This window comes from Crotalus tigris, unplaced genomic scaffold (assembly GCF_016545835.1).
Source record: "Crotalus tigris isolate CLP2741 ecotype Arizona unplaced genomic scaffold, ASM1654583v1 scf7180000018938.1368258, whole genome shotgun sequence".
In the NCBI taxonomy this organism is placed as follows: Eukaryota; Metazoa; Chordata; class Lepidosauria; order Squamata; family Viperidae; genus Crotalus; species Crotalus tigris.
Window position 1 is genome coordinate 636,151 of NW_024097283.1, and position 12,205 is coordinate 648,355.

The 12,205-nt window shown below is 37.7% G+C and overlaps 1 protein-coding gene across 3 annotated transcripts in view; it reads right to left on the reverse strand.

The window, feature by feature from the left end:
• The window catches only part of NIBAN1 (niban apoptosis regulator 1), a 52,766-nt gene that overhangs the window by 17,257 nt on the left and 23,304 nt on the right, over positions 1 to 12,205 (reverse strand). For all 3 annotated transcript variants that reach the window (XM_039357634.1, XM_039357635.1, XM_039357636.1), the window contains 2 exons: positions 11,293 to 11,407; positions 10,871 to 11,038 (listed from right to left, as the gene is read on the reverse strand). In XM_039357634.1, the coding sequence (XP_039213568.1) occupies positions 10,871 to 11,038; positions 11,293 to 11,407 (283 nt within the window). The remainder of the gene's footprint in view (positions 1 to 10,870; positions 11,039 to 11,292; positions 11,408 to 12,205) is intronic.

The following is a 12,205-nucleotide window of genomic DNA, read 5'->3' on the forward strand; positions in this document are numbered from 1 at the left end:
ATGTAGATACATTTGTCTGCTCTATTAAGCTCAAGTCTAGATGCAAGTGACTTTTATATGACACTCTGTCATAATAAGCACTTAGTTCAGACTTGTCAAAGTTGCGACATCACATGACGTATCGGGACTATTTTGCCATTGCCAGCAATGGGGTGGACGTGGCTCCGGGATGATGAAACCGGCCTGCGGGCCAGCAGTTTGACACCCCTGACTTAGTTCATTTTTTTCCCCATGGGTGAGAAGTAAGTAAGTCTTAAGCACCTGAAAACTCTACTCAATTATGTAAATTTCCTTAAGTATGAGTTCTATGCTGCCATGACTACAAGGAGTAAACTTAAAATAGGTTGTCATTCATACTGTGTCAAGCTTCTTCTGAATTTTTCTCCAACCTTATCGTAGCCTTCATGATAGTTACCTTAGTAACCTTCAGAATTGCTCACATATCTGGGAGGTTTTTTCGGAGCAACTCAGATATCATCCTTTTCAGAGGGAGACCAAGATTTCAAAACAGAGATGACTGCAAAATCACCAAAAAGTATTTTTAAAAAATCCTTCAGATGTGTCAATCTATTCGAAGGGACCACCTTAATATCCTGCATTTTAGTAAAATTTCTAAATTTCAGCAGATCCAAGCCATGCCATGTACAGATCCTATCTATATACAAATCTTTGCTGTACCATTTACTATAGAAACAACACTGGATGAATAGAATCAGATAGCAAATAGGACAATATGTTGCATATAGATTTAATTCTCTCCAACACAAGAAGCCAGGAGAATCTCTTCACTATGCCCAAGTTCACTCTGGTTAGTTCAGGAAGGGAAGAATTTGTTTGTGAAAGAGAAGAGCAACAAAGATGATTAGGGGACTGGAGGCTAAAACATATGAAGAACAATTGCAGGAACTGGGTATGACTAGTTTAATGAAAAGAAGGACTAGTGGTGACATGATAGCAATGTTCCAATATCTCAGGGGCTGTCACAAAGAAGAGGGAGTCAACCTCCAAAGCACCTGAAGGCAGGACAAGAAGCAATGGATGGAAACTAATCAAGGAGAGAACAAACCTAGAAATAATGATAAATTCTCTGACCGTTAGAACAACGAATCAGTGGAATGACTTGCCTTCAAAAGTTGTCGGTGCTCCAACATTGGAGGTTTTCAAGAACAACTATTTATCTGAAACGGTATAGGGTTTCCTGCTTGAGCTGGGGATTGGACTAGGAGGCCTCCAAGGTCCCTTCCAACTTTATCATTCTGTTTTTCTGTTAAGTCCAGTATATTCCTCATTTTACTTTGAATACAGACTGATCAGGGGACCCAAACAAGATCACCCGAGTTCCCCTCCAAAATCATGCTCTTCTCTTTTACTTTCTCTCTTCTGATTTACAGAACATTAAAAATATTAGCTCTTCCTTTTGGTCTTTTTTCATCTTAGCTGAGTATGATATAGTTAAGTTTACTTTCTTATATCTTTTCTGTTAACTAATTAATCTTCCAGAATGCTGGGTTTCATTTTTAAGCACTTGATCAACCAACACTAAAAGCATTAACTTTAAAAATAAATGGCAAAACATCCATGCAATACTTTCCATCTTTAACACAATACAATACAGTATCACAGAGGAAGTAGTGGTGCAACCTGTTGGGCAATTTGCAAGTAAGAAGGAAAACTTTAATTCCTGTCTGTATAAGCTAAACTCAGATGCTTAGACAAATAGACATAGAAAACACTGGGCTAACTGTCTGGATCTCTTCTCCACAAATGAACCAATGTGTGAAATAATAAGCCCAGGCTTTAAAAAATAAGCCTTGCTCTGCTCTGCTGTTTGTTTATCACATGGAAATCTGGATGAGAGTCGGTGGGTGTGCGGATCCATTTTTCCTCCTCTTCAAACTCTTATTTTCCAAATACTACAAGAGGAGAAAGGACTGGATTATCCTATAGATAAGAGTGTCCAATAATTACAATCCTGTAGTGAGAACTAGATTTCCTCCATTGTATATAGAAAGACCATTGCAAAACTCTGGGCTTCGTGAAACAGAAGAGGCAGTACTTTTGGACTCATGAAGCTACTCCCATAATTCTGGAGCATGACCAAGAAATAAGAGCTATTAGCTGGCACTTAAACATACTGCTGTCTATTAGTCTTCTTTGCTTCTCAGCAAACCATGCCAGTGTTGCAAAGATTGACCAAAAAACCAGTCTTCACAGGAGTTCCTCATTCTCTCTACCCTCCCCTTTTTACTATTAGTTCTCTCTGAATAAGAATCAGGATGTCCTGAAAAAATATATCAATTTCCATACTTTTGGCCCTAGGAAATCTAGAGAAATAGGAACTCATTCCGTATTAGTTATTACTTTTAATAGTAGTCTAAGGGGTCATAGCAATAATTAGGGATAATCTGTTTATTTATATTGGAGCAGTTTAGGAAATTTTCAGATGGTAGGGGTGATGATAAAACGGCTTGTGTGTGAATCTTACCAAAACATGACATTGCTACTCCAGCCAGTTCTAGAAAACAAATCAGTTTCTTATCTTCACCCCAGAGGCTGGTGCTTTGCTTCACAGCATCCAATTTAATTTTATGATTAAGGAACTTTTTTTTTTAAAAAAAAAAAAGGTAATCAGGGACCTCCGATTCTGGCAGGCACCAACAAGCCACATGAGCACAGGTTGCCTGTTCAGGATAAAAATGATTGTATCAGGCCACATTCATACTGGGCCACACAAATATGTACTTTAATTATTCCTCTTCTAGTTGCTCTGAAATCAAGGGAAGAAGTGACAAGATACAAATAAATTCAGTTACAAGAGACAGGGATGATGAATCACCAAACTTACGTACTGCAGTTTTCAGGTTACACAGCCCTTTAGAGGAACAGTATTGATCAGATTGTGATCTATCTGTGCACTTCTCACATAGCAAAAAGGAGATGAAGTGCCCCAACTGGAACAACCACTCCTTTCTCTCTTAGTCAATGTGCTTGCAGGAGTATTAAGGTCCCTCCCCCCAAATATTAAATAATTTGTTATCTTTTAAATGCTATTTTATAAAGTCCAATGGAGTATTAAGGTCCCTCCCCCCAAATATTAAATAATTTGTTATCTTTTAAATACTATTTTATAAAGTCCAATGCATTTCCCATGGACTATCTAGTGATGTTTGCAACAGATACTTAGAATGTCTGTTATGATTTCATACTGTAGATAAAAAGTGGGAACAGATTTCGCTGCTTAACAGCACTTAGTACATTAATAGCACAAGTAAAATTTGAATTTCTAATTTGGAGCATAATCCCCATGCTATACTAGACTCCTTAAACAGGGTTGTTGTTTTTTTAATTTAGACTTTGGTAGTCAGCTCATTTTTGTGCTTAAATCATGTAGATTAGAACCATAAGCTATAAAAGAAGAAACCAGAAGGCTAATTGTATTTCATAGCTCTGGCCTGCAGGCCTTGTTGCTTCCATGTATGGTGCCATGAATTTTTCTTGTACTACTTGGAGCTCTCAAGTTATAGGATGGCATCCCTGTAGTTAAACTTTGTAAGTTAAAGACATCATCTGGCTTCCAAAGAAAAAATTAAAAGCAATTAGATTGGGGCAGGAGCACGGTGGCTCACATGATTAGGATGTTGGATTGGAGTTTAGTAAATTCACGTTTGAGACTCGAGGGCAGCTGGGTAGTGGGGTGAGCTCCCATCACTCACTCCAGCTCCTTGCATGGATATGAAAGGAGCCCCCACAGGTGTCCCTCAGGCAATGGCGATATCATTGGCTAATATTTCAACCGGCAAGCACCTTGAACAGTGCTCTGACATGAACAGGATGGGAGATTAGGGAGAGTTATTTGAAATCTTAAGCATTTTTGTACTCTAAATTAGAGTCCTATTAGGAAAACTGGGAATCAAGAATACTGTGTTTAAAAAAAATCAATGTTTTACTCTTGTAGAGAGAAGTTTGAAAAAATTCTAGGAGAAACTATGGAGTATTCAGCAAAGGATGCAGACTCCAATTATGCACAGTCTCATCCATGAAAACTTAAATTTTTTACAAATGACTATTCTAGTTAAGGATCCAGCTGCATTATAGGAAGTCTTGGCTGCAATCATTTCCCCTGTTTTATACTGCAGGAGAATTCTATAGTGTTCTGAGGTTTAATTTTGAATAGCAGCTTTGTGATTCAGCATTTGGCTACAGTTTGTTAACCTGGAAGACTGATTAAGATCAGATTTCTGGAGAGTTTGACTTTTTTTTTTTTAAAAAAAAAGAAGCTTCACTAAGTATTCATCTTTTGTAAGAAGAGCTGACTTGCTTGAGAATGCATAGAACCAGAGGTTTCCTTAGCCACTCATGTGTTAGAAAAGCTGCTAACCACCAACAGAAATTAGATGAGGTCACTTCCAAACAGGATACAGGCCTGCATTCATATGCTGTATTTATAGCCACTGAAAAATTGCATACTTCAGATGCAGAGTTATATATTACTGAATACAAATGTTAAAGGTTTTGATATTTGTATGAACACTTCCTAATCATTTGCAATAAATGCGGCCTAATTTTTATCCTGGAATTTTCCTGAAACACAAAGACTAGAGTGAGGTAATAAATAAGATGTATTTTAGGAATTTAAATCTTTTAGTTCCACAATTTCAAGGACTCAAGGATGATAACAATCAAATGTGCCATAGAAATGTCTCCAAGAATAAATCCTGAAGTGAATATTTCATTGTTTCTTCTTCACATAAAGCATCTGAAAATGTTTTGTGAAGATGAAAGAGAAGGTTAGCAAAATTTCTAAAGAGAAGAAATACAATCCCATTAATAGCTTTTACCTCTGGTGACTTGATACAGTATCTTTAAAATGCTCTAGAACAGGGGTCCCCAACCTCCGGTCCGTGGACCAGTACCGGGCCACAGCATGCCAGTAACCGGTCCACACAAACAAGGAAAGCCCCATCCGCAGGATGCAGGCAGCACACAAAACCACTCCCCCTCCAGTCCGCAGAAAAACCTTTCTCCATGTAATTGGTACCTGGTGCCCAAAAGGTTGGGGACCTCTGCTCTAGAAATTCTAATCTTAACCTATCTAACAAATTATTTAATTTTAGATTTACTGTATATCCTATCTGTCTGCAACTTCTCAAGATAATAACAGAGAGCAACTTCAATTTTTCCTCACAACTGTCTGGTGTAATAATAACAATAATAAAGTTGGGAGGGACCTTGGAGGTCATCTAGTCCAACCCCCTGCTCAGGCAGGAAACCCTATACCGTTTCGGGCAAATGGCGGTCCAGTTTCTTCTTAAAAACTTCCAGTGTTGGAGCATTCACTGATTCTGGAGGCAGGTTGTTCCACTGGTTAATTGTTCTAACTGTCAGGAAGTTTCTCCTTAGTTCTAGGTTGCTTCTCTCTTTGGTTAGTTTCCATCCATTGCTTCTTATCCTGCCATCAGGCGCTTTGGAGAATAGCTTGATTCCCTCTTCTTTGTGGCATCCCCTGAGATATTGGAACACTGCTATCATGTCACCCCTTGTCCTTCTCTTCATTAAACTAGACACTAGTAAAAGAGAAGAGCAGGATTTTGGAGGGGAACTCGGGTGATCTTGTTTGGGTCCCCTGATCAGTCTGTATTCAAAGTAAAATGAGGAATATACTGGACTTAACAGAAAAACAGAATGATAAAGTTGGAAGGGACCTTGGAGGCCTCCTAGTCCAATCCCCAGCTCAAGCAGGAAACCCTATACCGTTTCAGATAAATACGTAGTTGTTCTTGAAAACCTCCAATGTTGGAGCACCGACAACTTTTGAAGGCAAGTCATTCCACTGATTCGTTGTTCTAACGGTCAGAGAATTTATCATTATTTCTAGGTTTGTTCTCTCCTTGATTAGTTTCCATCCATTGCTTCTTGTCCTGCCTTCAGGTGCTTTGGAGGTTGACTCCCTCTTCTTTGTGACAGCCCCTGAGATAATGGAACATTGCTATCATGTCACCACTAGTCCTTCTTTTCATTAAACTAGTCATACCCAGTTCCTGCAATTGTTCTTCATATGTTTTAGCCTCCAGTCCCCTAATCATCTTTGTTGCTCTTCTCTGTACTCTTTCTAGAGTCTCAACATCTTTTTTACATTGTGGTGACCAAAACTGGATGCAGTATTCCAAGTGTGGCCTTACCAAGGCATTGTAAAGTGGTATTAACACTTCACGTGATTTTGATTCTATCCCTCTGTTAATACAGCCTAGCACTGTGTTGGCCTTTTTGGCAGCTGCAGCACACTGCTGGCTCATATTTAAGTGATTGTCCACTAGGACTCCGAGGTCCCTCTCACAGTTACTACTATTGAGCAAGGTCAATAGTATACTATACTATACCTGTGAATTTGGTTTTTCTTGCCTAGATGTAGAACCTTACTTTTTTCACCATTGAATTTCATTTTGTTAGATAGCGCCCAGTGTTCAAGTCTGTCGAGATCCTCCTATATCATAAGCCTGTCTTCTGGAGTGTTGGCTATTCCTGCCAGCTTGGTCTGCAAATTTGATGATTGTAAGTTGGTTTGAGAGAAAGCACCAGACTAAAGTCAGCCAATGAGCTCTGAGAGCTGAAAGTGAACTTGGATTTTAGTCTTTCTAATCTTAATTCAACTGCACCATACTAATTCTCAAATCAATGCTCACAAAAAGTCAGTAGGTATATATAGTATCACATACTGTAGCATTTGGAAAGATTAATCGAACGAACAGTCAACTGAATTCATCAAGTAAACAGAAATTCCATGCTAAAATAATGCACACTTACACAACACACAAAATCTACTTCTTTTGCACATACAATAAATGAACTCATATGCTTTTAATACTGGCATAGTCCTCAACTTACAACCACCATTGAGCCCAAAATTTCTGTTGCTAAGTGAAACATAGGTTAAGTGAATTTTGCCCCATTTTATGGCCTTTCTTGCCACAGTGGTTGTTAAGTTAGTAAGGTAGTTGTTAAGTGAAACTGGCTTCTTGATTGACTTTGCTGGTCAGAAGGTCACAAAAGGGGCTCATGTGACCCCAGGCTGTAACCGTCATAAATATTAATCAGTTGCCAAATATCTGAATCTTGCTAACATGACCATGGGGATGCTGCAACTGTCATAAGTGTAAAAAACAATCATAAATCACATTTTTCAATGCCATTAATTGTAACCCTAAATGGTCAGTAAGCAAACGATTGTAAATTGAAGACTATCTGTATTTTTTTGAAGATAGGAAGTATGCATGAAGAATGAAAGCCATGGGTGTTGTAAATTTTGATTGACATTAGCCATTCTTATTTATTATTAAATTTGTATGCCTATTATGTTCACTCTTGCACATAATATAAGGATTCATAGTCCAACCTGATGTATTGTGAATATGCTACTGCACATGATCTGTTTATTCTCACTTTGTTCCTCCATTCGTGTAAGTGGACAAAAGTAATCCAAAATTGAGACCTTATTTGGGGATCTGACTTTGGAGATCTTAATTTTTTTCTTATGTGCAACCTTAATCTGTTGAAGAACAATAATCTACATTCCAGATATAGATGCCATGCTGAACCTTCATTTTCACATTATGCCATTTGAAGTCCATTGATTCCAGATATGATCAATCCTTACTACACTATATGCACTTCCCATTTTTCTGGGAAAATAATATCACATAACCTTGGCATCGCTAGATTCTGGTTACAATTTCGAACAGTTCAGCCAACATATTAATAAGAAGTAGGTCTGGGAAGAAATCCTGGGAAGGAAACTTTCTGCTATTGTGGAGGTCTTTTTCACCTTTCACTTTCAGAAACACTACAATATTTATACACAACATGACTGAGTTATGATGGGTATGTTTTGAGCAAAAGCAGAGTCGACCTTCAGCCTAATTATTTCCAACAACCTTAACAAATTCTGAATTTGTTCTTATCAAATCGTATCAAATTTAACTTGCTTAGAATTATCAGACTGGCATATAAAATTACAACGCCTCTCAAGGGAACATAAGCTGCAACAGGAGGGATGGAGATGTTAGTTGCAGTGTGTCTATACTTGCTACCAATGACTGTTTACCTTTTAAACTAAAAGCTAAACATATCAGCCTTACTAGATTCACCAGACAGGAAACACAACCATATGAACTAATTCTGCTTTATTGTAAAGTTACATTAACAGAATCTTGCAAATCTGAAATACAATTCTCTGTTGCTTCCCCGTGCTGCTTTACAGCCCACAAAACTAGGGAGGGTATCTTCTAAGTTCCTTGCCCTGCCCACATTTCTGCAGCAGGCTCAACTAACTTTTCCCCTGGCTGAATCTCTTGGCCTTGTCTCCCAAGATCCACATCATTAAGTAGCCATCCTGAGGTAATTGAACAGGTGACATACCAGATGAGGACATCAGTCAAGACACGGCCATCTTGTTGCTAGATTCCATACTAACATTCAGTTAAAACATATTGCAATGAACTTCCTCCCTCAAAACAAGATCACATGATTAGGCATGATGAAATGTCAGTTTGTGCAACATAAAAAGCAAAACAAAAAACACCTAGAAGCATCTAGCCCAGAAAATCTTTAATTCAATATATCCAAATGCTTAATAAGTGGGAGAACTTTCTAGAGTATAGTAGTTCCACCCTTCTGACAAGAAGAAGTAAGAGGAGGAAGAGAAGGAACAACATTTCAGGAAAGAAATCCAAAACTGTTCAAAAATTGGAAACACTGCTTTTGTTCATTTTGCAAGTACCCTATTGTCCTCCAAAGTGATGGTTTGAAATTCAATTAAAAACAGAAACTACCAAGAGGATTGCAAGTCTGGAAACAGTTCTGCCTTTTGAACAAACTAAAGCATTACTGAAGATTTAGAGTCACAGAAGATTCACAAAGTGCCAGGAAAAACTGAACCCTTCAATTACTTTCCCAGGACAAAACAAAAGGTATTAGACTCCACACAGATGATTTTATTACCGAGGTTTTGAGAAATGAATAAGGAGATTATAAACCATGAAATGGAAAAACTTTCCCTTTAAGAATGCTTTACAGGAAATTGACTTCAGCTGACTGCTTTACCAAACATGTTCCCTGAAGCTTACCGATTCAATGGTTTGCAAAATATCAGCTCATGTGTTCCTACTATGGGATTTGCAGCACCATATGTAGGCTTGGACTTAATCTTCCTTAACCTTTCAGTGCCAAATGCACTGTATATTCACAGTTCTGCTTACAGAACTATAGCTTGGAAGGAATGGGCCTCATTCATGAAAAAGGAAGATAAAATTGGTAAAGGAAAATATTCTAGTTACCACTCCTGAATTTCAGGCCTAAGGGTTTTTAAAGCATGTTTTGGCCTGCCATGGCCATTTACATTGTGACCCTGACTATGAAGTGAGGGTTACTTCTTACATGACCAGTTCTTTCCACCAATTCCACTGGAAGTTTTGAAAAATCAGTCAATATTTGATAGATATTTCAAAATACATATGAAATCTTATACTGAGTATGAAATCATCTCAATGCTGAAACTTGACTGTGTTGGCCTTTTGCCATATGTTGATGACAAAACACACACTGAGATCCCAGTTTTATGCTCCAGTCTGAGTTTTCCAGTTAGTTTTCAAAAAATCTCAGAAAGAACAGTGTCCAGCTATTTGCCATCTCTTATTCCCCATTGGCTTACAAAACTAACAGGCTTCTGCAAGCCCCCCCCCCCCCCAAAAAAAGTTGAAACAGCTAAACACACATTTTCCTTTTGCCTAATAAAGTTTGAGTTTAGACATTTCAACTTGCTCCCTGTTTTCCTTCATAGCGAAATGGGAGAAATGTACAAATCGGTTAATGCACATTATTCTGCAAATCCTCCTGCAGAAGATTGAGAAAAAAAAGTTCTTAAGAGCAGAATGTTTAGAGAACATGCCAGTTCAGACATTTTTGGAGAGAGATGGTTAATTTCTCTGCATAAGAAAACAGGGGTCACGTATTCTCTGAGTCAACAAGTCCAGCAGGTTTTTTTGGGGGGGGGGAGGGAGTCTTAATATATAATTGTTATGCAAATTTCAAGTGCATATGAAAATTGTTAAAGGACAATAGTTGATTTTTTTTCCTTTCTGCTCTTTTGTAATGTATATCTGTATGTAGTTTAGGAAATTAAAAACATATCAGGCTTTCTGAATAAGAGTATTCTACATTTCAACATTATGTTCAGAAGCAGCCACAGCATCTGCAGGTCTCATCAGAATGACAAACCATTGTGATTTCACAGTGCAAACGCTATCCCCTACATGCTTCTCCAATATCACCTCTTTCAGGCAAATCTTATGCTCTGAAGAACCAATAAGTAAAAAATGAGAAAGCACTTTCTCTAATGTTAACAAAATCAGTGTTATTTCACTTTGTCAAATTGAACTTTTGAAACTGCAAACTACACTCTCGGTAGCAAATCTACGACTCTCTTTCCTGTATGGCTAGACAAAATGACAGAGTAAGGAAATAAATAATAGGATTGCCAACCCAGCTTTTATCTTCTCCATGTCTGACTGATTTACCAGCCAGGTTCTCTCCACAATATAGAGGATGACTTTGCTGCTGTCAACACAGTTGGTTTCTCCATCCACCACCCACTAACTGATCCTTAAAAAGATAAGCATGTATAAACACGAAGCCATATGTCTCTCATTTAAAAGTTGTTGGGTCAACTCTAAGCATGTCATTACTTATCGGGATAATGCAAGAAAAACATAGATTTTCATTTTGCTACATGGATTAGTTTGCAACCAATGGTCAAACAGATCTTTTTCTGAAAGGCAGAACAATAGCAAAGTTATCAGATTATGTCTGCTATACTCACCATGGTTTAAGTGCCTGATGCAATCGTTCAGCATGGTGCTGAATTGCTTCTGAGCTTCTGAATCCAGAAAACAGTAATAACTATGTTTAAGGAATGGCTGCCACAGGTAGACTGGAAATTCCTTTGGAGGGACAACAAAAGCCTGGGTATTCTCCTTTTCACTGGAACCTTAAATATATGCATACGTTTATGTTTTTAGTCATTCCAACAGGTTTACATGTAATTATAGACAAATTCCCAGTAGACAGGTAATCCTGCCTTAACATTTGTGCCACCTATGCTTAGTTTTCATTGCAACTCTAGGTGCTCTAGACACCACCCATGTGTGTAACCTTTTATGAAGACAATGCAACACTTGAAAGAGAACATCACTTAAAATGCTAAGCAGTATAAAAAATAAAGGGGAATGGGCTATACCTTACCATTAGGTTCTGGGAAATGTTTATCAGATAGTGAGTTATATTCTTCCCCTGTAATTAGCACTTTGCCTCCAACAGGGAAAATGCAAGTCTTTGAACTTACTCCTTTCTGGAATGCCTAGAATTAAGAAACAGTAGTAAAGATTTTCTTTTTAAAAAACAAAACAAAACAAAACACAAAAGCACCTTTGACTTAAGAAGCGGCTCCTAAAAATGAATGAAAGAATGTGAACAACACCAAAATTTCAAAATCCAGAATAGGAGGTAAATAAATGCTCTAAGAAACCACATAGTTCATACACCCCAGCTTCACTTAAAATTTCCATTTATCTAACTTTTTTTAAACTGCATTTTCTCTTCCAATAGGATTCTAGGATCTTCCTGGAAGATAGGATTATTTATTAAACATTAACATAATAGTATGTGTAAAATAAAATAAATTAGACAAGTAGTATGTATAACATTTATTATACATTAAATGTGAAATCAAGTAATAGAATTAACTTTTTTTGGGTATGGTATGATGATGGAGGGCATTTCTGATACGATGTTGTAAGATCTTCTCCTGATCAGTGCCATTAATTTAAAAGCTAGGCAATGATGGGGCCAGAATGCAACTCTGCTTAATGCTTTGAAAAGTGGAAATAGGACCCATCAGGTTGTGCAAGCATTTCCCATGCATAAAGATATTTTTGTTTAGCATCATTATCAGATGTAAGAAGACACTGTCAATAATGAGGCTGATTTTCTTCATAGCCTCTCTAGGAAAAGTGAATTATTAGATTATATCTTTCAAGTCTCACTAAATGAAATTTCTATTGTTATCTCTCCCCCCCTCATCCCCCCTCTAGCCCACAAACCAATCTCCATTCTTCAACATGCTAACTTTGTCACATCATTGGTGTCCCAGATTGAT